The sequence below is a fragment of the Arvicanthis niloticus genome, chromosome 19 (assembly GCF_011762505.2).
Source record: "Arvicanthis niloticus isolate mArvNil1 chromosome 19, mArvNil1.pat.X, whole genome shotgun sequence".
NCBI classification, from domain to species: domain Eukaryota; kingdom Metazoa; phylum Chordata; class Mammalia; order Rodentia; family Muridae; genus Arvicanthis; species Arvicanthis niloticus.
In genome coordinates, this window is record NC_047676.1 from 6,156,577 (window position 1) to 6,183,012 (window position 26,436).

At 45.0% G+C, this 26,436-nt stretch overlaps 1 protein-coding gene across 1 annotated transcript in view; it reads left to right on the forward strand.

The window, feature by feature from the left end:
* Adcy2 (adenylate cyclase 2) overlaps nucleotides 1–26,436 on the forward strand; it is a 358,830-nt gene that overhangs the window by 330,025 nt on the left and 2,369 nt on the right. The window contains exons 19-23 of the mRNA XM_076916127.1: nucleotides 813–971; nucleotides 6,732–6,878; nucleotides 8,491–8,598; nucleotides 18,108–18,222; nucleotides 23,538–23,662. Of these exons, the coding sequence (XP_076772242.1) occupies nucleotides 813–971; nucleotides 6,732–6,878; nucleotides 8,491–8,598; nucleotides 18,108–18,222; nucleotides 23,538–23,662 (654 nt within the window). The remainder of the gene's footprint in view (nucleotides 1–812; nucleotides 972–6,731; nucleotides 6,879–8,490; nucleotides 8,599–18,107; nucleotides 18,223–23,537; nucleotides 23,663–26,436) is intronic.

Sequence of the window (26,436 nt, forward strand, 5' to 3'; positions counted from 1 at the left end):
GTCAGTAGCTAAAAGTCGCCCTCTTCATGAAGCCCAGCTTTGACAGAAGGTTTCACTCAGGGTTACTGGTATCACAGGAGACACAAAATCATGGCAAGGACAAAGACAGCCTTTGTCAGCTAATAGCTGGCTCCTATATTTTATATTATATTATAATACACGGTAAATCATGAACATGTATGTTTTAACAACAGCCCCCTTTCCTAACTCAATAATATCAACATATACTCTCATCTACAATACACTGACATTCTGAGTACACAGGACAATGCTAGATGAAAAACCTCCATGCCTCATAATAAACAAACATGCAATTGTGGCATCAGAGACTGCTTTCCGAAGTCTAAGGACAAATTACCACCAGTGTAAAGTACTTCTTATATGATACAAATCCTTGCCTAGGAAGCGTCCTGAATTTCTTATTCATTCATCACTTTCATGCTACTATGCTACTTGAAAAAATAATTCAAGCTGACTAGTGACAATGTAGAAGGAAACACAATCAGTTTCATTTGTAAGCCACCAGAACCCCTATGCTGGCTATTGGAGATTTAGAGGGGGCTTATAATCAATCATCTTAACTTCTAAGCCACCAAAGCCCCCAGTTCCCCATTGCTGGGGTTCTCGCATTCCTCAGCTTCTTCTTTGTATTATACGGTGATTGACATATTTGGGTGGGACATGGGGCTCTGCAGGGAGGGTGACGGTTCTTTGTGCTGCTTTGTTCTCTTGTTGTGTTTTCTCTTTATGACCTCCACTCTGGCAGGACAAGTTGCCTATTGTCTCTTCACCTCTGTGTCCTCTTGTAACAGAGTGAATATTACTGTAGGTTAGACTTCTTATGGAAGAACAAGTTCAAAAAAGAGCGGGAGGAGATAGAAACCATGGAGAACCTAAACCGGGTGCTGCTGGAGAACGTACTTCCTGCACACGTGGCTGAACACTTCCTGGCCAGGAGCCTGAAAAATGAGGTCAGAGGGGCAGACTGGGGCTGGGCAGGGTCACGGTGGGCGGGGTCACGGTGGGCGGGGTCGCTGTGGGCGGGGTCGCTGTGGGTTTGGAGGCTGAAGGCACCTGGAAGGGCTACCATACTGTGGCACTACACACTCCATGTGTAGCGTGTCCACAGTCAGCCTCTTATTTTCCATTTCAAGGGGATATTGACTATTCATAGAGAGAGACACGGGGAAAGCTAAGAGACAGAGCTTCGTTGCTAGAACACTTGCCTAGAATTCGCAAGGTCCTAGTTAAACCAGATGTGAGTGTCTGTGCCTGTGATCTCAGCATGTGGGAGGTGAAGTGGGGGGGATCAGAAGTTAAAAAACATCTTCAGATACATAGCAAATTTAAGAATAGCCTTGAATAAGAAAAGGACTATGGAAGACCTTCTAATATCTAAGGAGCAAGAACAAATGGTTTGTTATTAAGAATTTCTTCCAGGCCGGTGGGGTGACTCGTGGGTAAAGGTGATTGCCACCGATCTTGATGACAGGAGTTCAATCACTAGGGACCACGTGGTGAAAAGAGAATACCAACCCCACTAGTTGGCCAACTCCTCTGACCTCCATATGCTCACGGTGTGGTGTACACACAGGCACACACGTGTGCAAACAGAAATGCACTTTGACATTTCTTGCTTAATCATGTCCAGTTCTGAATGTGAGTTAAGAGGCTCGGCATTCACACCCACGCGAGTTCTCTAACTGGCCTCTTCTCCCCATCCTTGGAGGACACTTCCATACCAACACAATGTGATAGAGTCCAAGTCAGGAAGCCAAAATAAGCCGGAAGTCCACAGGCCAGCGTTTCCATGTTGTCAGGTTCCTTAGGAAACTTTCAAGGTCTTGGAATTTCAAAGACAACGAGATAATTCATGCTATCATGAACTTAGGAGCTTTCCCTGCGAGCACACACAGACCTGTGTCTGCCCGTCTTGAATGGAAATCTGAAGATACGTTGTTGAAATATGGAAGTAACTTGGGCAATAAAGTGTTCTGGTGTTTGCTTTTTCCTTAATATTGCTGAGCAGCAAAGGAAAGGGGACAGACCTCTAATTGCACATAATTTAAACCGTGGGGTTAGCACTGCTGGCATCACCCTGTGCTTTCAGAGCTGGCTGTGCACAGTCTACTCCACAGGAGATTTGTGCTGGGGGTTGGGAAAGAATATGAAGACAGCAGAGGGAACTGGACAGAATAGGCCTGGGTGAATAGGCTGGCAAGCCTCCTCCTGTGAGGTGGCTCACACCCATGCTGAGACCGGAGTGTAATGTGAACAGACATTCACGTTATTGTCCACTGCTCTTTGCTTATGGTTTGGTTCCCCTGGGTATAGTAATTCTTGTTGACTTCACTGCAGGTTTAATGGTGCTTAATGTATCACATTTACACCCTGTAATACAGGTAAAGATGTACCGTTAGTAAAGATTAACTTACAATTTACAAATAAAATAAGATTTGATGTGGAATCAAAAAGGAGCAGCTGAGAAGCCTCAGGGTGCCAGGTGTAGCAATCTTGTCAAAGCTTGTGTTCCTCTTGTCATCTGTATTTTCTGACCTAAGCAGTTTTCTCAGAACCCTATTTGTTGCTGATCACAAACAATTAAATCACTGGACATACTAAGAAATAATTTTTATTAGTGGCCTCTTATCCCTCTAGCTGTTTCTAGGTTTTATTTGTTTGATATTGTGTGTTAGGTGAGTGATGTGTGTGAGTGTATGTTTGCATGTGTCATGTGTACATGTGAAGGTCAGAGGACAACCTTCGGGCTGGTTCTTTCCAGCTACCATGCTTTCTATAAACCGAACTCCTATCTCCAGGCTTACACACCAAGCACTGTTGCCCACTGGCCATCTTGCTGCTCCTTTTTCATTCAGTTCCTAAGTGCAACCTGTTTCTGTTGCTCCTGCCATGTGAGTCAGCTGGGGCTGTTCTGAATACAGAAATGGACAGGACAGATGGCCACTCATGGCTCAACTTGGGGGCCACAGTCTGTCAACACATATCAGGAGAGTGGCTCTCGGGCTCTGGGGAGTCTGTAAGGAAGAGATTCCTGACTCTGAAAAGAAAGTACTAGAAACTGAGTCAGAAGTAGTTAGGGACAAGGAAGAAGATTTCAGCCTGCATGGAAAGACTGAAGGGAAAACTTGGAAGAGTTCTGGTATGAGCAGGAAGTGGGCAAGCACCCAAAGATAGCTTCTCTGCTTCTTCTATAACGTTTGTCCTTTTTGGGTCAATAGGAGTGAAATATGAGAGAACTAGTTAAAGCTCATGGTTTTAAAGGCTGCCAGCCATCAGAGTGTCTGGAAAGAAGAAAAAGGTAGTATACGGTGACAGAACATGTCATAGCCTCAAGAAGACATTCCAAATGACAGAACATGCCACAGCCTCAAGAAGACAAGTATGTTCCAAATGACATACTTCCTCTGACGGTCCTGCCTCCTCACGTTTACTACCTTCTAGTGATAACAGAATGATCTCTCTACTAGGTCAGAGCCCTCCTCCTTCATGGTCTAATCATCTCTGAAAGCATCATTGCAGAGACAGCCAGAGGCGTCCCAGAGAAATCTGAGGCATTTCTCAGCCCAGTCAAGTTGGCAGTCAGCACGGTCTCTCAGCAGTCATCAGAAGAGTGAGGGAGAGGAACAGGGAAGGAGCCTGGAGCCGGGCAGCATGGCTTCACATCTTAACACCAATGTTACCTACTTCTGCAGCCTTCATCCAGGGACTTTCCACATCTGAGCCTTGGTCTCGCCATCTGTAAACGGTGAAAAGGATGACTTTCCCTGCAGTTGTGCTTGGTAGACAGGTCATGGGATACTTAGTACCAAGTCCGCGGGAGTCAGGCATTTCACACAGTATCACAGAAGGTCCTGCGTCCACCACGTGAGACCGAGACCAGGGAGGCAGCTTCTTACTCCACGGTCTATGGGGGATGGTTGCACTTGACGGTTAACGCTGATAGATTTGGCCATCCTTCGCTGCACAGTAATTTTCTGGGAAAAAAATCCTGGTAAAATGGCATAGCTTGTCATTGCCTATATCAACAAAAGTCCTCCAGTGTGTCTTTGCCCCCCTACCCATTGTATCCTATTGTATAAGACAGAAATAAACCTCCCCTCATAACCGAGACCCAAGAATTATTTAATCGCTGTAACAATTCACTGAAGCTTTTGTTTTGATGGTGATCATTCCCTGAGCCTCCACCCTTGGCCCTCTTCTTGAAACTGGCCATCCTACACACCTGCCCTGTAGACAGTGAGCTCCTGATGGGAACCCCGGGGCTGGTCCTCTCCTCTGTGTAGGCCTTAAACACAGATCAGAGTCCATCCTCATCATTGGATGAGAAGACTGTTTGTCACCTTGCTGACCCTTTTCTTGGGTTCCAGGCAAAGGGGATTATGTGTACAGTGAGCCAGGTGGCCTTCTTCAGGAAACTAAGGCTTGGTCATCAGACACTCTTCGGTTATACTCTGTAAATGAGAGCCCTTCAAGGACTTCCAGCCCAACACCCACAAGTACGCCTTACCTACAAGAGGGACAGATGGGTTTGCGCTGCACTCTCGGGAGATATTAGTTATATGAGCTCCTGAACAAATTAGTATTACGTGATAGCTTTGGGTCCTGGTGCTAAACAATCTATACAGAAATCGGTGGAGTTGTAAGACCAGAGACCCTGGTGAAGTAGCTTAAGTCTGGAAAACAAAACACCAACACAACTTCAGACACTTTCTAGACGACAGAGGGCTCACGGGTCCATAGTTTTGATCACTCTTTGGACTGAACATTTTAATTATTGATGAGAAGACTTTGGATTACCCTGACTGACAAGAAGACCCTGAAGGTTATTTCAGGCTTTAGTTCAGCATCAGCGGAGAGCTTGGTACATTTGCAAACTAACAGAAACAATGGGCACAGAAGTGATTTCTCAGTGACAATACCCCATGATCCAGGGTAGGTCCATGATCAACCTGAGTAATTTCAGCTTTAGAGAATTAATGCCATTGCTCTGTGCCTCAGTTTCCTTATCTGTGGGCAGTCATGTGTATTAGTGAAAGTGTCGTGTGCGTAGAGGTGGCCATGCTATCAAGAAATGGGCATTCAGTATGCGGTGGTTGTTACCCCATCTACACTTCATTCCCAAGGGATTCCTGACTGATGCTAATGTCTGTTAGGGTTGGGATACATGTATCTTTATCCTTGAGAAGAGAATCAGTGCATCTTTTGCTACTTTTATTCAATGGTATCAACCCACATGGGCTCCTAGCTGCTCTGTCCTCCATGGTGCCATGACTGCCGAGCTACAGCCAGCATTCTTGGAACCTGGCCTTGGCAGTCTCATGTGCTCCGAGTTGTCTACAAAGGAAATGAAGTTCACTTCACAGAACAGCTTTGCGAAGAGATGTCTGCACCGCAGGCCAGCTCAACCACACTGAGCTCAGGGAAGAAAGGAGATCCTGGATGCTATTGTTCTTGCAGTGTTCGCCAATCTGGAGACAGTAGCTAGAAGCACTAAGAGATGAGAGCTCCTGGGAGTGGGAGCTTGGCGTGAATCTGCTTTGCCTTGAAGCTGTTATGACCTCCCTTTGGGTTGTCATGTGCTGAAGTGTTTATTATGGAGGTAAAAACTAGTCCCTCTACGAGGCACTCAAACCTGGAGTTACAGTGCTGTTTAAACGTGCACCCTGCCAACCAATGGATGGGCCTAGGTTCTGGGGAAGCAGAGCTCACTGACAGTGTTCTCAGAGAGATGTGCTTTCTCCCTGCCAGGCACACAGGGAGGAGGATCAGCCCCCTGGCGTGTGGCTCTGCTCAGAGGCTATCCATCTAATTGAAACAAACCTCCCTCACACTTCCTAGCAAAGTCATCCCTTCCCATGCTACACTGCAAACACAGTGGCACCAGGCCGCTCTGCCTGTGCATTGGACACGCCCACCATACCTGGGACGAGCCCACTTATAGCTCTTCCTTTCTGAAGCCATTGAATGTGAAGATGTCACTACACAATTGAAATTACGTGTGCGGGATGCTGCGGTTTTACTGTCTTTATACAAAGGACCAGGAATCTCTCTTTACTTGAAGTGAAAAGATATTCCAAACAGATACAGTCAGGGTTTCATGCCCTGTGAATAAGTGGCCTAGAGAGGGTGGGGGAGGGGATTCATTCATTCTTTCTACCACAAGTAAACAACTCACTTCTTTGCAAGAGCCAATAAAAAGGAAAACACAGACTTACATCCAAAGGATGGGGGCCGTAACACACTATTCTAATACAGTACTGTTCTTTGAGGAGTGGATTTTACTTACGTCCAGTTGCCTTGAAGGGCACTTTGTCCTACCTCAGCCTCTGATAGACGAAAACTGTCTGAGGCAGAGAGGACAGGCTTCACACAAGCACTCCTAATAATGGTTGGCTGAGGAAACTTGTATCTGCGTTTTAAAGGTTTTTCTGTCTCCACAGCAGCTATCGAAGGGCTGGGGTCTGAGATAATTACAGGTCAGTGGGGCATGTATCAATAGCATCTTCCAGGAAGTGTGAAGAGGGTTCCATTAAAACAGATAGGCAGCCTTGAGTGGAGGCTGCACTGAGTGGCTGGTGCTGCCTGTGTGGCTGTCAAGAAGAGGCTCTCACTCTCCATGAACATTGCCATCTCAGCGTGACCACACATCTGAAGCGCCTTTGTGTGACGGTCCCCAAGTGCTCACTCAAATCCTCTCTTTCTCTGTGCAGGAACTGTACCACCAGTCCTATGACTGTGTCTGCGTCATGTTCGCCTCCATTCCGGACTTCAAGGAATTCTACACAGAGTCCGACGTGAATAAGGAAGGCTTGGAATGCCTCCGGCTCCTGAATGAGATCATTGCTGACTTTGATGATGTAAGTGCTAAGACCTACCTGAAGAGCGGGGGTGCCCCACCCCCACAGTGTGTGCTTCCTGCACAGCTGAAATTAGCTCTGGACAGCAACACGCCTTCAGACTTGTCCACCTAACTCTGGTAGCTTGAGCTCAAGTCATAATCTATACCTCACTCACTGCATAATTTGGGGGAGAAAATAGATTTTATTTTCAAGTTAATATAAGTGCAGGGAGCGACTACTAAAATCTGCATCTGATTCATTAGTAAGACTTTCGAAAAAAGCTTAACTTCCAGGAAAAATAATTTGCCCAACCCTTTATATATTAAAATATAATCAATCTATTTATAGAAGTAGATTATTGACATCACTGTGCAGATTTCAAGGTCTCTGGCAGATGCCAAGTCGATGTGTTTATGAATGGCGGACTTTATTGTCGACAAAGCATTATGTGTGGGTAATACATCATTTTCCAGAGGGGACATGAAATATAGTTTAGACTTTGAAATAGGTATCATTATTCAACTTGTAATGTTCTATCTAATAGAGAATAATATGTCCTATTTTCTGGTAAGAAAGAAAAACCCACACGTGTGATTTCAAGGCCGTTGCAGCTGCACCATTCTCATTGATATTATACAAAACAGAGGACATTTGTTATCTGTGAGTGTCCATTCATCCTGATTCATGCAGCTTTGGAATCAGGGAGAATGTTGTATAACATGATGGCTTCAAGAGCTATGCAGTTCCAAGTATCTGCTAGGACCTGTGTGCTCTCCCTACCCCGTCTCCACTGTGAGTTCCCTGTGGTTGCTCCTGGGGGACTCACGACAAAGGCTTCTGCTCTTCCACCAAGTGTCTAGTGAAAGGCAGTGGTATGTTAGCTGCAGCCTGCCTGCAGCAAAATAGAGGCTTCCCAACATTGACAAGTGACTGACAGTGGCTGTGTGCATATGTGACACCAGAATTTTCTCACATAATTTCATTGTCTTTAAGCATGGAAGATTATTTTCTGACTAGCAGAGGACTGAGAAAGTGCACCCTGGTCTTTGGTTGCTGCTGTTCATTTGAGCCTGCCCTACTGAATGAGTCTCCTCCCATCCCTACTATTCCCCCATAGCTTCTGCCTAGCTTTAGCCTTACCACTGTGCCAGAAAAGGGATGAAGGCAGAAGCCTATAGCTAACACTGAGACAGAAATGTTAGATTGGGGCCAATGGAAGGGTGAGGTCTTTACTCTCCTCACCTCCAGTGCTCAGCTGTCAAAGACTTTTCCTCAGCACTGATTATTGAAGAACATGAGGGGAAGACCTTACACACTGAATCAGCATTGTATTGGTGCCTTTCATGCATGGAGCTGTGGATTTATTTCCAGCCACTGTCTGTTACATCATAATTTACACTGGGTCCTTACCTGAGTTTAACAGTTTGTGTGGATCTCAAGCACATCATTGTGTTATCTTCCTCTTTCCACGGTGATATGCTTACGAAATACATAAAAATGTTTGCTCCCTGCTTGCTCAAGGTGAGAGGGTTGCTTGCCCTTTGTTGTGGTCTAGGATCCTAGAATGTCTCTGTAGCACCTAGGCTTCTGGTCAGCACCCAGTTGAGTGATTGAATGCTTGTCTTTGCAGCTGCTTTCCAAGCCAAAGTTCAGTGGTGTTGAAAAGATCAAGACCATTGGTAGCACATACATGGCGGCCACGGGTCTGAGTGCTGTACCCAGCCAGGAGCATGCCCAGGTAGGTGCACACATGTCAACTGCCTAGCAATGCACATCTGGGTCGAGGAGTCATGCTATAAACCAAAACAGCCATGCAGAGACCCAGAACCCTACTGTGTGTACAGCCTGTAGCTGACTGTCCTAGGAGAAAAAAGAGGCAAGAGTTCTGAAGACTTCTTAGAGTTCTCTGAACTCTGATTCTGAAGAGAAGTCGAAGCAATCGATAGTTGATTGATATCAGAAAAATGGACATATTTAAGACTGAATGACCCAAAGTCTCTCCTCTCTTCGCATTGTCCACCTCTGGGTCTCTTTGTTAATCCCCATCTACTGCAAAAGGAAGTTTTTCTGATTAAGGTTGAGAAGTGCTCTGCCTGTGGGTACAACAGTGTGTCGTTTGGAGTCATTTTATTGCTCTGTTCATTTAGCAAAATGATATTAGTATGTTTTCCCCTAGGCCCATGGCCTTTGAGTATTTTCAGTCAACCAGAAGCTGAGACTTTTCTCTTGCAGTGTTTTGTTTCTGTAGTGGTGTAAACTTGTCTAGGTGACTTGCTGGATTATTAGCAGAGATCAGTGAGGAAGACTACCACCCCAGCAGGAGAGTAGCTATCCTGAGCATCTGAACATCATTTTACACGAAGCCTTCTCTCTGCTGGGTATTGCATGGAATGCACCAGAACACAGTTTCCTGAAAGCAGGTAGAATTCAGAGATAGGAAGGGCTGAGCCCCACATTCTCAGCTCATGTCGACCTCAACTGGAAGAAAGGAGACACACATTAGCCTTGGAAAAACCCCCAGACGTAACAGGGAGGTCTGCTCCCATCCTAACATTCAGGAGCAAAGAATAGAAAAAATAATTCTGAGTTAAGAGATGTCTTATGGTTGGAGTTTCTATTGCCGTGGTGAAATACCATGACCAAAAATAACACGAGGAGGAAATGGCTTATTTTATCTCAAATTTTGTAGTCCATCATCCAGGAAAGTCAGGTCCCAAACAAGGCAGGCACCTGGAGCCGGTCAATGATACATAGGCCATGGTGGCATTATGCTTACTGGCTTGCTCAGACCACTTTTTTATACCATCCAGGACCACCTGTTCAAGGATGACACCATACACAGTGGTCTGGATCTTCCCATATCAATCATCAGTCAAGAAAATGCCCTCACAGACTTGCCTACAGGACAATCTGATGGAGGCAATTTTTTTTTTCAATTAAGAGTTCCTCTTCTCAAATAAAGAGTCAGATTGACAAACAAGCAAACAACAAACAGAACACTAACCAAGTGAATTAGTTTTCTAACTGTGAGGAAATTCCATGGCCAAGACCACTTATAAAAGAAAGCATTTAACTAGGAGCTGGTTTACAGCTTGAGAGGGTGAGTCCATGACCATCACGTGGGAAGCATGACAGCAGGTTGTCAGCCATGGTGCTGCAGCAGGAGCTGAAATTGTTTATGTCAAGACAACAACCGTGAGGCAGAGAAAAAGAGAGAGCCAACTCGAATAGCCATGGGCTTTCAAAACCTGAAAGCCAACCCTCAGTGACACACCTCCTCCAGCAAGGATTTCATGTTATATTTAGTAATCCTTCTCAAACATGTCCACCAACTGGAGATCAAGCATATGACTCATGAGGGTTATTCTCCTTCGCCACAACAGCACAAGAAGTAACTTTCAAATTATTCTGACTAAACAGTCATCTGTTAGTTAGTAAACATCACCTCTACTTTAGTTGATTTCTTTCCAAGAAATATTTTAATGCCTGATCAGGAGAAAAAGGAGAAGAAACAGTAAAAGAAACCTAAGAAATTCTAACTCTTAGACTCTTAGTAGTAACCTCCCAAGCCAGCTTAGAGCCCGAGGCAAAAGCCCTGTGCATGTTCTTGCATATTTTTAAAGAGTTTTTTGGTTTTTTCACATCACAGTTATGTGTTGAAGTAAAAAAAAATGTAAAATAGAGATTTTAAAATGCAACATTGTTTAATGTAAGTATCTCACTTATAACCAAAGCAGGACTCATTATAGTAAGTTTTTACTTTCTGTTTTAATAGAAAGGAACAGACTCTGTCAATGTCTTTAATGACCTAGAAAACCTTAGCTACTAAATGTAACATGAAGTCCTAGTGTGTGGACAGGCCTTCTTCCTTTGCCTCAGGCTCCAAAGATGCACAGCATAGCACTGTCAGAAACTATCTGCCTTGGTCCTCATGGCCTGACACAGCTGAGCCACACAGATGGAGGCCAGGAAATCCAAAGCAGAAGTTCTGGATATCTGGTGAGGGCTGTCACAATCCAAATATTAAATGATAGACCTTCTGGAACATTCCACAGATAAACTGGCAAGGAGCAGTCACAGACTTGACCCAGGTTGTAAAGAAAACAAGAGTCATAGAGCAGGTTGCAGACCAGTGTCCGAATGGAGCATGCACTCTTTGTCTGTCTGTCTGTCTGTCTGTCTGTCTGTCTGTCTGTCTGGAATACAGCTGCTGCTAACTCTACTTTGGCTTCCTCCTCATCTGTCCTTGCTTGACGCTCTCCACCTGCTGTGTTCATACCCGAGCATGAATGTAAACACCATTAGACATCTCTGCATCTATCCCGCCTCAGCAACTCACTCTTTGCTCAGAGCCCCGCCCCTCCACTCAGGAACAGTATTTCTGAACACGGCCTCTTGTGTCTGACCTGGAATTCTGCCTTCTGAGCAGGCAGTGTAATTCACCAGTGATGGTTTTCAACATAAACAGAAAACAGCTGGATTTCTGCATCTGTCTCCCTATACATAAACCAATATCTACCCCTTCTTTCATAAGACTCTTAGGAAGATGACACCTACTATCACTATTCCAAATATTTCATAAAAGCCATGGTCTTCGTGGATAATAAAAGAGCTAATAATGGTAAACAGACTCGGTCTCCCACATTGATGTCCTTGTCCTCTCTGGTTGAACTGAGATAAGAGCTATTGGGGGACATAAATGAAATATCATATCCATGCAGGAAATTTCTATCTAGTAGAGGCCATTTGTGATTACAATTTTTAATTAGAATTTTGGCAGGTTATACAGTGATGGCTTTCTGAAAGGGAAAATCCATTGCATTTTATGAAGTAAAAAATGTCAATATTAATGTTAGTTATCTTTTCTTTAAAAAAAAAAAGACGAAGAAGAGAATGCTGCATCTCTAAATGCGCTTAATACTTTGTATCTAAAGTTATAAACACAATATATTTATGTGAGCAAATATTTAGTCTTCACAGCCAAACATTCAATTTGCAGAATATGTAGACCTTCTCAAGAATTAACTGGCTTTTCTTACGTCCAAAAGGAGACAAAATTACGTGAATTATGGCCATTTGGAATTTGGCTTTCATTTGTAATTGCTTCGGCATTGTCTGTTGGCAGAACAGCACCCTTATCTACCCGCAAATTAGATACAAAGAGTCCTGTCAGCACTCAGCCAGGCCGGGCCTTAGTACCAGCCTCTGCTCCCCTTCACTTGCTCTTTAAAGTGGAACGGGGAGTTCTTATTTTAAGCACTAAGACAATGTGACTCGAAGGTGGCATCAACTTTAAGAACTGACTGTTGTTCTTAACAGAATCGAGCATTTGTCAAGAGAGAAAACACTCCAAAGAGTCGGCTCGCATTCTAGACTGCTCCCATTGTGCTGTAACTCGTGCCCTGGTGACCGAAAGTCCTTTGAGGAAGTTTATCAGGGTTCAAACTGGGAGCTTGGCCCACCTCTGTGGCCCTGACTTTTACGCTTGTGACTTCAGGCTTCTCGAAGCCCCATCCTGGCAAACCACGTTGATTCCTTACTATGGCTTTTAGACCTCAACCCGCAGTAGCCAAATGCTGGGTCAAGGATAGTTTTTTTGACTTGCAGAGCGTGGTCTTTTGAAAGACCGTTTCACTGGAGAGTGATCGCTCCTGCCCATTGTTGGTTCTGAGGACAGTTAACTAACTGCAGGAGTGGAAGTAGCTGCTTCCCTCCGTTTGCTCTTCCCTGATTGGCCCCCACTGTTCTACCCAGCCTCCCTTGCTCCACCTCTGAAGCGCTCTGTAGGCCCCGCTGACTGCAGAGGAAGCCTCTGCCCTATCCACAGTTAGTGACCTTCTATATTATCACTGGTTGTAATTACTTACTGGTTTTAATATCTTCCCCGCCAATTCTACCAGGAATTTAAAGACAACACACAAAGAAGAAACCTCATTTAATCCCATGCTTGTATCCTCCTAATTGCATATAGCTAAGCTCCCCTTTGGAAGGATGTAATATCAGGGGTTGGAGCAAACCTGGGAGGGGCGAGCCTAGCAAGAGAGAAGGGGGACTTCCTGTCTCACCAGGGTGCGAGCGCCAGGTGTTTGTTCTGCATTGAACCTTGGCATCCACGCTTTCTTAACGATCTTAATATTAACATATTCAATTCAAATATTATTTAAATTAATTCGTTTGCTTACTGTATGTGAACAAAACAGGCATCAGGGCTTAGGCTTCAGGCTTGGTTTGGATCAGTTAGCCTCTGGTAGATGGGCCTCCAGCTCCATCCAGAACCTCGAAGGCACACATTTCTCCTTTTCTATGCTGTCCATCACCAGCCAGCCCAGTTCAGCCTCAGGCTCCATGTGAGCCCCTGAAAACTCTGACCTCACTCAACCACGGTGTCCTTAACTAGAGCTTGCTGGCAAAGCAGTGAACCCGAGATACTTTCATTCAACCACCACCGCCACCACCGCTCCTTGAAAGCTCAAGTTAGAAGCCACCCGGTGAAGCTGCTAGGAATCTAGGAATCGTATGTGCCTGTTGTTACCCAACAGGTGATTTCTTTTCACACTGTGCCTGGTTCAAGGACCTTGTTGATGACTACTGTTCATACTGAAGTGTAGCAATGAAGAGTTGGTGCAGCAGTTTCAACATGAGATACAGAGAGTACAGGAAATGCCAGCAGAGATCCACTGGTAGAAAGAGAAGCATCTTGATGTCTGCTGAGATCTCCCACTGCCAAGTTACAGAAGCCAAACTGCCCACCAGAGCTGGTAGCCCCACTTCCTGGAAAGGGTTGAGGGCAGTTCCATTCTCTGCAGCACCTCTGCCATGCAGACCTCAATCAGGTGCTGCCTATCAACAGGTCCAATCAGAACAGGGCTAAAATAACTATATATTCACACACACACACACACACACACACACACATATATATATAAGATATATATATATATCTTGAAGTACAAGCTACTGAGTCTGTTTAGTGTTGCTTGTGTGTGTATGATTTCAGGGCTGACCACTTTGCATTAGAGAACGAGTTATAAGTCTCATCCCTGGGCAGGGCTAGTTCTCCCTCTTTCTGTTGTCATTGCTTACCTGTATTTCTTTGTCATGTGGCCCCATGAGACTTCCACATTAGTGTGTCCATCAGTGATATCTTATCTAGGCAGTCATATTGTCAAGGGATCATGAGTGAAGCTTCCCTGTTGTGTAGGAATTATGAATTCACAGTGACTTCCTGGTCACTATATTTCTTCCCCATCTTCTTCAGTGTTCCCCGAGCTTTTGGATGCAGGATGTGTTGTAGGTGCATCTGCCAGCCTGGGTACCACAGGACCAGTTATTTTCTGTATTGTGGTCAATTGTGGTTTTCCATGATTGTCTCTGTCTGTTACAAAGACAAGTTCCTTTGGTGAGGGGTGACAGCTACATTTAGCTGTGGACATAAAAATAACTGTTTATAATGCCGCTTTTTAAAATATAGTTATGAATTATGCTGGTCCAGGGACATTATGTTAGATGTCTTCTCTAACATCCATGACTTCACTAGCCCTAGATAGTTGGCTGAGTTCTCAGTTCCACACATGATTTACAACCTGTTCTGAGTCCAATTAGACAGCTATTCTATCTTAGTTTTTTTCCTAACTTTCTAAATGAGAAAATCAAAGCTCAGAGAAGTTAAGTGACTCACCCAAAAATCACATATCCAGTGACTGGAGAATGCAGAGTTGAGTCTGCTTTTGTCTGACTCAGGCAGCATTCACAGAGCGCCTTCTCCAGCATTAACTGGGGATGCAGCATACAGCTCTCTCTGCTCACCGGGGCAGTGGGTAGATGCCACTGCACAAAGCTGACCGGTATGGTCAGAGTTCCTGAAAGCATGAAGTAGAGAACAAATCTTCCTTAGACAACACCCTGAGTCCCTGCAAGACCAGTAAAGTTGGAATCAGAACGCCAGAAGTTTCCCAACATAGAACAGTCACACAGCAAGTGACTAGTGGTGGGGGAGAAGAGAAGAATCATCTCAATTTGGGACTAAATGTTATCAAATAGTCACTTGCATTTTTAAAATCTCAGTAAGCGTGGCTTTTCATTCATTGGTGTTCCTTGTTAGTAAGGTTTCCAAAACAACCAGCATAAAATACATGCTTCAGAAATCAAATGTGTCATCTCTGGGTAGCTAGGCATTAGTTCAATATTTGGAACTATCTGGTAGAAATTGTTACTTAAATCACAGGAGAAACGACTGCATCACCCTGCCGTCAGGCACTTGTCAAGGGCTCAGGTCTCAGGAACTTTCAGAAAGAACTGAGTTCTGCAGACTGTATAGTTCACTTTCCAGGTTTGGCTGAGCCCAGCTAAGCTGTCGGCATTGTGTTTGAACCCTCCTCCACAAACTCAATCCTGCCTTACTACTGAGGTCACTTACAAACCTCCATTTCCAAACAACTGCATGAGAACATGAAAGGATGGATGGGTGGGGGTGTGAAGCACCTTGGTTCAGCAGAGCTCAAACCATTTCTTCCACAAAAAATACGTCCTCCTTTTTAGACAGTTTTGATTTTGCCACTTAAGGTCCTCCTGGTTGACTCAGTGATGTGTTGCTCTGTAAAAAAAAAAAAAAAAAAAAAAAAAAAAGAAAGAAAAAAGAAAGTGTGTTTGCCCCATTTCACAAGCCTTGAACCCTAGTTCCTCACAAACCAGGGAGACAAACGTATCAACAACCTTTGGTACCAGCCTCACTGTTCTCAAAAGAAAAATCGCATCATAGGCCAGTGAGGCAGCTCAGCAACTGAAAGCACTTTGTGCAAGCCAGGCATCATGAATTGAATCCCCAGAGTCTGTGCAGACATGAAAGGAAAGAGCCAACTCCATGAAGTAGTCCACACATGTGCCTGTACACAACCATCATACATACATGATGATGGATGATGATGATGGTGGTGGTGGTGATGGTGGTGGTGGTGGTGGTGGTTGTTGTTATGATGATGATGATGATGATGATGATGATGATGATGATGATGGTGGTGGTGGTGGTGGTGGTGGTGATGGTGGTGATGGTGGTGGTGGTGGTAATGGTGGTGGTGGTGGTGGTGATGGTGGTGGTGATGGTGGTGGTGATGGTGGTGGTGATGGTGGTGATGGTGGTGGTGGTGGTGGTGGTGGTAGTGGTGGTGTTAATGTATCACTGCATCGCCACTAGAATCTTTTCTAAGGATCTATAGTTGTGGCTGGATTTGTGTCAACTTAACACAGACTGGCATTATCCGAAAAGGAGGGAGCAGTTGAGAAAATGCCTTTGTAAGATCTGGCTGTAGGGTATTTCTTAATTAATGATTGATTGGGGAAGGCTAAGCTCATTGTAGTTGGAATTATTCCTGAACTTGTGGTGCTGGGTTATGCTAGAAAGCAAGCTGAGCAAGCTGCAAGGAGCAAGCCAGTAAGCAGCACCCTCCATGGCCTCAGTATCAGCTCCTGCCTCCAAGTTTCTGCCTTGTTTTGAGTTCCTATCCTGATTATTTTTTCCTAAGATGAACAGTGATGTGGAAGTATAAAGCAAATAAACCCTTTCCTCCCCAAGTTGCTATAGTCATGGTGTGTCATCGCAGCAAAAATGACCCCCAAACAATGGTAACAGTATTCTTTCATTTGTTTGCTTTTTCTAGAATGATGTTCAGCTGACGAATTGAAGAAATCTTTCTCTCTTAATGAGAACCCTAATCTCTCTTGTCCTTTCACATTTACATTATCTACTTAAATAGTTCTCAGCTTAGACTAACCCTTTCTCTGACCCACCAGCTCTTCCTTCAGGGTCATTTGTCAATCTTCAGGCATTTGGGGGAAGGAGGTCATTTCCACTAGAGATAGAGAATGCCATTAGCACCAATGACTAGAGACAGCAATGTAAATAAATAGTATGTGATGCCCAGGAAAGCTCCAAAACACAGGGTTATCAGCTCAGTCAATAGAGCCAAGGTGGGAAGCTGCTTTCGAGAGGCACCTCTCCCATGTTTATGTTGAACTGCTGGGCCGATTCACCAAGTCACCCTCGTGCCATTGTCCCCTTCCTGTTGGCTGATCCCTCAGTTGTCTCCACTTCCTGTTATCTAGAATGAATGATTTATGTCTGCTGTCTTCCTGTTCTTCTACCTCACCCTGTAGAAGCTCCGAGGATTGGTTCTCACCTTGCTCATCTATGGAGAGATACCCAAGGCCATGTTATGTGTGATCCAGGAAACGTTCTGTCATTTGGGGATGAATAAGCTTATTAAATACACAGAAAGAAAAAGGAAAAGATAAACATGACTTCATATGAAATGCTTTATAAAACACTCGGGGGCGAGTGAAGGGCAGGATTCCCCCGTGTTAGCCTGCATGGGCTGGTAACGGACACCACGACTGGTGGCTCTCTGTGCTCATTGCCTTTTCATTCTGGAGCCAGAAGTTCAAAATCAAGGTGTTTCTGGGGCTGCTTTCTCCTGAGGCATTTGTCCTGGCTTGTAGATGACAGCTCCTTCCTGAATCCTCACACAGTTGTCCCTCTGAGTACATCTGATCTCCACCTACTCTTACAGAAATGTTCATCTCGTAGGATAAGGTTCAGTCTCGTAACCTCACTAAATGGCCTGCTTAAAGATTTATATCCAAAGGTATGAAATCACATTCTGAGTGTCTAAGGTTAGACTTCCACACAAGCCTCAGCCCTCAGCATGCCCACCTTGAGTCCTAGGCAAAGTAAGGAGTATGTTACCAGAGCTAAGGGGAGCTGCCAAGAAATAACAGCTGCCATCAAGGAATGGTTAGCGTACTGCAAATGGTGAGAACCAACCTCCATCATCAAAGTAGGTCCTCTCATCTTCATGGAGCTCCCATTGGTCAACTCTGGCAGGAACCGGAGCAAGGCAAGCAGCAGGGGCCCCTTGGCTGGGTCAGCCTTGATAAGGTTGGGTATGTGGACAATGAGGATTTAGCCGCCTTTAAAGTTCACTGTTCCTAGTGCCTTACATGGAGAACAATGGAGATCTAAGGTGGGTCACATCTCTGAGCCCTGGTGCGTCCTCCTGAAGATGCCTGTAATGCTAGGCCAGTGTGTTCCAGAGGTTAATGTCGTGCTTTGATTCCAATAGTAGATTCAGATAAAATATGTCCTTGAGATGAGAAGGTGTGAGTCCTTCCTTCGGGATGGGCCCAGGCTCATGACTGAGTGACGATATCATTCTGTGGCTCTAACCCGGTATGGATGCCTATGGTCTCTTTCAGGAACCTGAGCGTCAGTACATGCACATTGGCACCATGGTGGAGTTTGCATATGCCCTGGTGGGAAAACTGGACGCCATCAATAAGCACTCCTTCAACGACTTCAAACTGCGAGTGGGTATGTTGTGCTTAAGTGATGGGAGCACCCGCAAAGGTCTGGGATGAGGAATAAAGCAAAGAGGCACCATGACCAAGACAACTCTTACAAGGACAGCATTTAATTGGGGCTGGCTTACAGGTTCAATGGTTCAGTCCATTACCTTCAAAGCAGGAAGCATGGCAGCATCCAGACAGGCATGTCACTAGAGGAGCTGAGAGTTCTACATCTTCACCCAAAGGAAGCCATGAGCAGACTAGTGCCTTCCAGAGCCCACCCAACAGTGACACACCTACTCCAACAAGGCCGTACCTCCTAATAGTGCCACTCCCTGGGCCAAACATATTCATCCAGCACAAGAATCAATGTGGACCCTGGTGCTGGGGAACCTAAGCAGTTAGAGGCGCTAGAACAACTGGTCTGGCTGTATACAAAAGGGTGTAGAGACACTGTGAGCCCCAGGGTCACTTTTGTACAATTTGAAAAGAGATGCTCCCTTTGGCTGAACTCTAGGAACAGAAGTATGATTCATCAGGTGGAGTGGGTGCTGTATCTTAGTCTCCGGAGCCTCCAGTCAGCCACAGGTCTACCTAGCACAGAATTGTTCACTTATGTGCCTTATGGATTGGAGGCTGCCATTGTTTTTGCTGTTACCAGTGGCCTGCCATCAATTAGCATTTCCACCTGTGCTGCAGATAAGAGATGCCACTGAATAGAGTGTATCTTAGCGTGAGAGTGGTGGTGTATGCACATGCAGTTCCAGCATTAGTAAGGGTTAGAAGCAGGAGATTCACGACCATCCTCAGCTACATAAGAGTTCTAGAACAGCCGAGGCCAGATGAGACTCTGTCTCTGAAACCAAACACTAAAATCCAGTACTGCATTCACAGGGTCGCAGCCTTGAAGAACACAAAATGTGTGTCCCAGGCAGTTTTTCCAATTTCCTTCCATCTTGGGGAGATTTTTAGTATTTAAAAAAAGAATCATAACTTCTAATTTACTGAGGAAAAAGAAATGTCTTGATTTCTGAGAAGTTCTTTTTTAACAAGCTTTAAGTTGGTATTTAGCATGTCTCATGATGACTTGCCTTTTCCAAAGTCTTACTTTTTAAAAAATCAGTAAAAAAAAAAAAAATCAGTGTTTGAAGCTGTCAACTTAGCACACAGCTGGCCCATAATATATGTACGATATCTGCAGGAATTTGTGATTTGTAAGAACTTCTTTGACGATTTTTTTTTGTTGTTGTTTTCTTGGCAACACATTTTGCTTCTTCTGTTAGTCCACAGACAAGCAGTTCCTGTGTCAAGCTCCATCTGTGGGGTTTATAACTTTTTTGCATACAGATTTTTACTTTGGAGGGGGTGGTGGAAATATCTAGATATTTGAAGTTATCTTCTTCCTTCTCTATATATGCGGTCTGAATTCTAAAAACTCTCCTGATGATAAACGAGATGCTCTTTGCACACGCTATTGATTGTGAGCATCCAAGCGTGTTGTGCTTTGTAATGGGTCGTAATGTGTCACTTCTGTATGGGTAAGCCTTTATCTAGACTCCAAGAACACAGAAGTCAGGGAGGCGAGGGGACCAGGACTCTGCCCTGCCAGCCAATCATCCATATCACACATCTCTTGGATCCTAGACAAGAGCTTTCTTTATATAGTTTCTTGATAACCTTGGAAATGGTGTCTTCAGACCCGGATGTTACTACTCTGTTGCTATAATAGAATCCCTGGATATAGTTTTTGAGGCTGATGGTTCAAGATCAAGTGCTAGTGGTCCATTTGGCCTATAGTGCAGGCCTCATGGTTACATCACAACATGGGACGATGACATCATGGTAGCTGTACATGTCAGAGGGATCACAGAGCCAAGTGGAGGAGGGGAGGCAGAAAGGCTGGGAGGTTAAACGTATTCTTTGCAACAGTCTGCATCCATGAGAGTTGAGCTAACCCTCACAGTGACATAATCACTAAGTTCATCCTTTTGAAGACCCCATCACCTCACCATCACCACCTGAACACTGAGCTTTCTGTGTGACCCAGTACTGTTTCCAAACATTGTCTGTTTCCATACATTGCATGGTTTCCAAACATACATAAAGGTAACCCAGCCATATGTCATGAGAACAGGATAACCCTGTGTCTAGCTTAAGTGTTACATCCAGAGTGATCTCAGTGGTGGGAAAGGTAGGATGGTGGATTAGAGACACCCAGAATTTTTCTGCATCTTCACAAATCTGAAAAGGGGAAAAGCAGGTTCACCTAGAAAGGCCAAGAGGGCAACGATAAGCAGCAGCCCGCTGCAGAGCTGGGGAAATCTACAAATCATGAGCTTCAGGGTCACCAGAGAGAGAGAGAGAGAGAGAGAGAGAAGCCAAGCCCAACAAAGGGCAGTGAGCAAAATGGCCGGAAAGAGAAGACACTGTGCAGAGAAACAGAAGCTCAGGAAATGCACAGGAGCGAAGACCAAGCTGGGCAGAAAGAGCATTAGACCACAGAGCTGCACTAAAGCAGATAAGTCAGGCGGGACTCCAGTGCTTCCTAAAGTTGCTCGATGGGGTGGAGAAGCAAAGCCATCCTGGCCCATGCCTTACAGTCAAGTGTTTCTGCTGGAAGAGCAGAGACCCTGCACTGTTGTATCTTCCAACCACACAGACCTTCCCTCTTCCACTGATAACGTTAGGAAGCACGCAGCGAGCCAATATGGACCCAGGAGATGAGTGACGATGTGGTTTGAGACCAATTGCTGCTGATTAGTCTTGGAGAAAATCCTAATTGGTTTAGATACAAACGTTCTGAATTATCGTGAGTAGTAAGTGCCCTCCCTCGGTGGGTATTTGTTGAGTGCCTGTTTTCTTCTGATTATTCAGTAACTTACATCTCCCCACCGAGTCCTATGGTCTGTTAGCCTGATGTTTTGTTTGCCTTTGAGTCCCCCTTCCCCAAGCCCTCAGACACCCCTAAGAGGTGACGTCAGCACAGAATACTATTAAGTAGCAGCTCACGTGAGGATCGTAGAATAAAATTAGCACACAAAGCAAGGGCTCCATCAAGGTATAACCTCTTCTGTAGGCCAGGCCATAGAATCAGAGACATAAGTTATGCACGCTCACCGTGCTCCATGTAGAGACCGCCTATTGCCAGCCATAACCAGCTCAGGCCCCAACCATCCCCAAGAGACGCTGTCCAAGCAGAAATCTACAGACAGGCAGAAGAAATGCTGACAAATGAGTGGATAGAATCCCAGGCCAGCATCCTGACCTGACCCCATGGGTGCTCTGACCCTTGGGACAGAGTTTGATATCTACAACAGAAGTTAAATTTCGCCGAGTATACTACAAAAGAAGAGAGGAATGCATTTGTCACCTCTTGTACCTGCAGGATTTTATGGTCTGGTATTTGGATTTTGTTTCTGAGAGTAGATTCCCACTGGAAAAAAAAAAACCAAAAAAACAAAAACAAACAAACAAACAACCTCTCCCTAAAATCCATCACTAGGCAGGTCTACAGTCAGAATCTTTATCTCTCAGAAATGCCCTTGTTAATACAGTTGTGGTAATGCTTCAAGGTGAGGGCGAAGATGCAGAAGAAAATGTAAAAGAGTAGCCAGAGAATGGCAGCAGCCGTTCCAATGGCCCTCCTCCATGGCACCCCAAAACATTTAATGGTCTGTGTGCTTGAACTGAGGTCTCCAGGCAAGAAATCAACATATACTTTGAAGTTGGCTGAGACATTCCCAGGGCTCCTGTCAGTTGGAGATGTTGGTCTGACTCTTGACCCATTGGCTACTGATAGTAGGTAGGCACTATCACTATGCCCCACCCCTATGCAAGACACACTCTAACTCCAATCAAGCAATAACCAGGCATCACAATTTTAGCTGATCTGAAAGGGCCGTCAGCAGAATCACTGTCGCCTTTATGGATAGCGGTGACCCAGGATGCCTTATCTATCTGGGGAAGTAATTCATAAAGCCTGCGTACTCCAACACTCCCACAAATCCTTTGTGCCTCAGCCAGAACTGCACCAGCCGGGCCAGAAAGCAAGCACTGTGAATTTCTCTACAACATTTGTGTTTGGTCTTCTTAGAGACTCCGTGGGGAGGCTTCCATCCCAGCAGGATGACATGCCTCACTCTGAGGCACAAAGAACCAGGGGGGCCAGATCCAACAGAACCAGAATCCAAGATGCCTGGAGGTTGGCCAAGTGTGATTCTTCCTTGCACAGGGCAACTTCAACCAGCCCCTCTCTCCTACCATCTCAAGGCTCACAAAACCCCCTCACTGCTTCTGAATTCCAGCATATTGTATATGTTTGGTTCCAGTGATTTTTTTTAATCCTCAAATTGGAGTTCTACCAGGCTCTTTTTATCACACACGTTAGTTGTTTTGATTTTGGTGTAGACCTGAATAGAAGCTCTCTAGAAGTTCAAGGGAATCCACTGGGAAACAGGGTAGCAAAATACAGCACCACACAGAACATGTTCAGAAGCAGCAAGACCATGCAGGTAAAAGCCCATGTGCACAGGTAGAGGCAAGAGATGTGTTGTTGAGGGCCCAGAAGCCACTCCTGGCTTGCACCCCACTTTCTGCCTCTATGATGGCACCTGCTTCTGTTTCCTTCCCCATGGTAATAATGGTGGCCTGACATACCTCATAGAGTTATCAGGACTGTTAGAGGAGAGAGTGTGTGGGGGAAGCATGAAGGGTAGCTCAGTGAAGTCAGTATGCTGCATTTTAGCAAGGCTGTAGTAGCCACTGTACTTGTCAGGTTGGCAAAAGGGAGGTAAGGTACACTGAGTTCATCCACTCAGGGTACACAGTTAATATGTGAGTATTTGGCAATGAACATTAACTATATTTGGTATGATAGCTCATACCTCTGATACCAGCACTTAACAGGAAGAGTTGAAGTTCAAAGTCAGCCTGAGCTTGCTGCACCACAAAGGAAACAGACAAGATGAAACTCACGGAATTGTGAACTCTGGAAGAGTCTTGTGCTAACGTCTCACCTGAGACTCCTTATCGACATCAAGAAAACAATTTGTCGTAATACTGAGTGTTTCAAAGAGTGCAGGTCTCACGACAGAGGTGCATCAACGGCATTACAAACATGAGCCGAGCTCTAAACAGAACACTGACAGGCACTCGGAGCACACAGGCACTGTAGCATCTTGAGATGATAAAACTGGAGTTGTTCTGTACTCTGAAGTCTTGTAGTTCATGGAGTGAGTTGAGATTTGTTTAGTATTGATGCTTCACACACCAGTTGGATGCTTTCTGACTTGAGAGTTACTGCGATTCAGTTCTTGCTAACCGGGCTCTGACATGTTGCAGGTATCAACCATGGACCTGTAATAGCCGGTGTCATAGGGGCTCAGAAGCCACAATATGACATCTGGGGCAACACTGTCAACGTCGCCAGCAGGATGGACAGCACTGGGGTCCTGGACAAAATACAGGTAACCCAGACTCTTCTCAGCCACCCTTGGTTCTCTTGGGAACTGTCATTGATTGTAATAGTGATGTTGATGATGATTATAATTAACAATAATACATTATGACAGAAATTAAAATAGGAAAACTTAGAGTTTATTTAAACCCTTCTATAGGGAAAATCTTAGTTTTTGCATTAACTGTTAGGAATGACACCAACCAGACTCTAATTATGAGAAGACAAGGGCCTTCAAAAAACACAAATCCTCTGACCAGAAGTGACCTGCAAGGCAGGATGGTGACCCATAGCCTTGAATGCCCTAGAGGGAAGGTGCTCCCCTGTCCTGAGAGCCCAGGAGATGCCTTATGAACTATTCCCTTTTCTGACCCCCATCACATCTATAAAGACTTTGCAGGGGAGGTCTGCAGCTCAAAGCTCAGGTAGCCCTGACTTCCTGGGAGGGAAAGTATAGAAAGGATGAAGACTGGGAAGTGAGAGAACTGAAGGTAAGACTGACAGAAAGGATAGAATAAAATCATCCTAGCAAGATATCTCACAAGCTCTAAATGACCCCAAATCTCTACAATCCACCCAAGGGAAAGAAAGACAAAATCTGACAAATTAAAGCAACAACTGAAAAAATAAAATCATTTCATGTTAATATTCCCACTGCTCATTTAATCAATTTCAGCCATGGCTACAGTAACTCTAATTAAAAAACGTACTAATCACATTCTGGGGGGAGGAAGGAAGAGTAGAGGTCGCTCTAAAGATAATGAGGAAAAAATCTGTTATCGGAAGTGTGATGGAATTCTTCCAGTTCTGTAGTGGTCAACCAGTCAAGACAGAGAGTACACAAAAGATGGGAAGGAAGCTACCCAGAAGGATTGGTACTTAAGCTCATTTAATCCCTGTCACATGCTGAACTATGTACTGACTGTGTCTAGAGCAGGGAACATATTAGTAGCCCACTGCCCTCATGCTGTGGAGCAGCCCTGCATTAGAGAGACAAGGGGTGCACTGTGGTCATCACAGCTGTCTGGTCACAAGTATGACAGCATCATAAAACAGGACATGGTTTGAACCATGATGGAAAGCGAGCTGACAGACCGGAAAGGGAAGTTGATACAAGGTTGCTTTCGAACACTGTGGGGAGCATCTCTCTCCCTTATCTATCTAGGAACTAGTCAACAACTTCTCTACCTACCCTCACTGTTAGAGAAATGTCACATGTGTTGTATATTCAAGGTCTCTTAGGCCCACTGGAGGGGGTACCCCAACAGCCACACCCAGTGATCCCATTCATCAGGAATTATAATCTCTAGTCATTGCCTGGACTCTCTGATGGCAATTAGGGTTTCCTTTTCTGAGACTGGGGGAATGACAATAGATAGGCATGACATGAATTAGGCACTTAGAGGCAGCTTAACTGTGTGTTCATGTATTTGGCCATATGCTAGAAATGTCCTTGATCCTCTCTTGGCTGAAGACCTGATATACTGAAGTGTTTGAGAATTCTGATCTCTAGTCTGGTTCCTAAATGATTTTAAGGTTATCTCTTCAACAGAGGGTTGGGATGTTACAGCACCTTTGTTCTATACGAGCTTTGAACCTGCACTTTCTCTTTCCCAAGCAGCATTAGAAATATAAACGTCACTCAAATTATGGCATTCGAAGGTCAAGGACTTTGTTCTAAATTCCATCTCCAGCCTTGTGTGGAGACCTGGCATCCGAAGCTACCCAAAAGGAGGTGGGAGGGATCGTCAGGCCTTGATGAGGCCATAGACTTTTCCTTCCCAGAAGGCTCTTTGAGCAGATGCTTGCAACCACTTGCAGAGAGCTTGATGGTGCTGATCTGCCTGCTTTGCTTTGTACCTTTTAGTTTTTCTTTTCTTTATCCCTGTTTTGGATTTTGGTCTTTGGTGAGTGTGGGCAATGCCCACAGGACAGAGGCAATGAAGAAAGGTGGTATGAGATGAGGTCACTAAGGAGAAAGATGGACACTTCGCGCAGGCATGGCCAGAGAGTAGCCCACAGAGGAAGAAGTCTCTTGTAGTTTGGGGAAGAAAATGAATGACATGAATGGCATAGAAGGGAATATGAGAGGCTGCTGGCCATCCTAATGTTTGAAATTAGAAATACCATACAACAAAGAGAATGTTATCTGCCTCTTAATATATTTTTATTTTTAATTATGTACATAAAAATATGTGTTACCATTCACTCACTGTGCAGCATGTCAGTGTCCTGTGTGACTCTACAGGACTTCTGTACTAACACTCCATGTGATCCAGTGCATCTCAGACAGGTGGAGCATCTCAGTCAGGTGGAGCATCTCAGACAGGTGGAGCATCTTAGACAGATGAAGCATCTCAGTCAGATGAAGCATCTCAGACAGGTGGAGCATCTCAGTCAGGTGGAGCATCTCAGACAGGTGGAGCATCTCAGACAGATGAAGCATCTCAGTCAGATGAAGCATCTCAGTCAGATGAAGCATCTCAGACAGGTGGAACATCTCAGACAGGTAGACCATCTCAGACAGGTGGACCATCTCAGACAGGTGGACCATCTCAGTCAGGTGGAGCATCTCAGTCAGGTGGAGCATCTCAGTTAGGTGGAGCATCTCAGTCAGGTGGAGCATCTCAGACAAGTGGAGCATCTTAGATAGGTGGAGTATCTCAGACAGGTGGAACATCTCAGACAGGTGGAGCATCTCCACAGACTGACTAAATTGGAACTAGGGCAGATCTCTGTGGAGACTGAGAAGGTTTGCAGGCTGCTGCTTGTGCTGACTCCGAA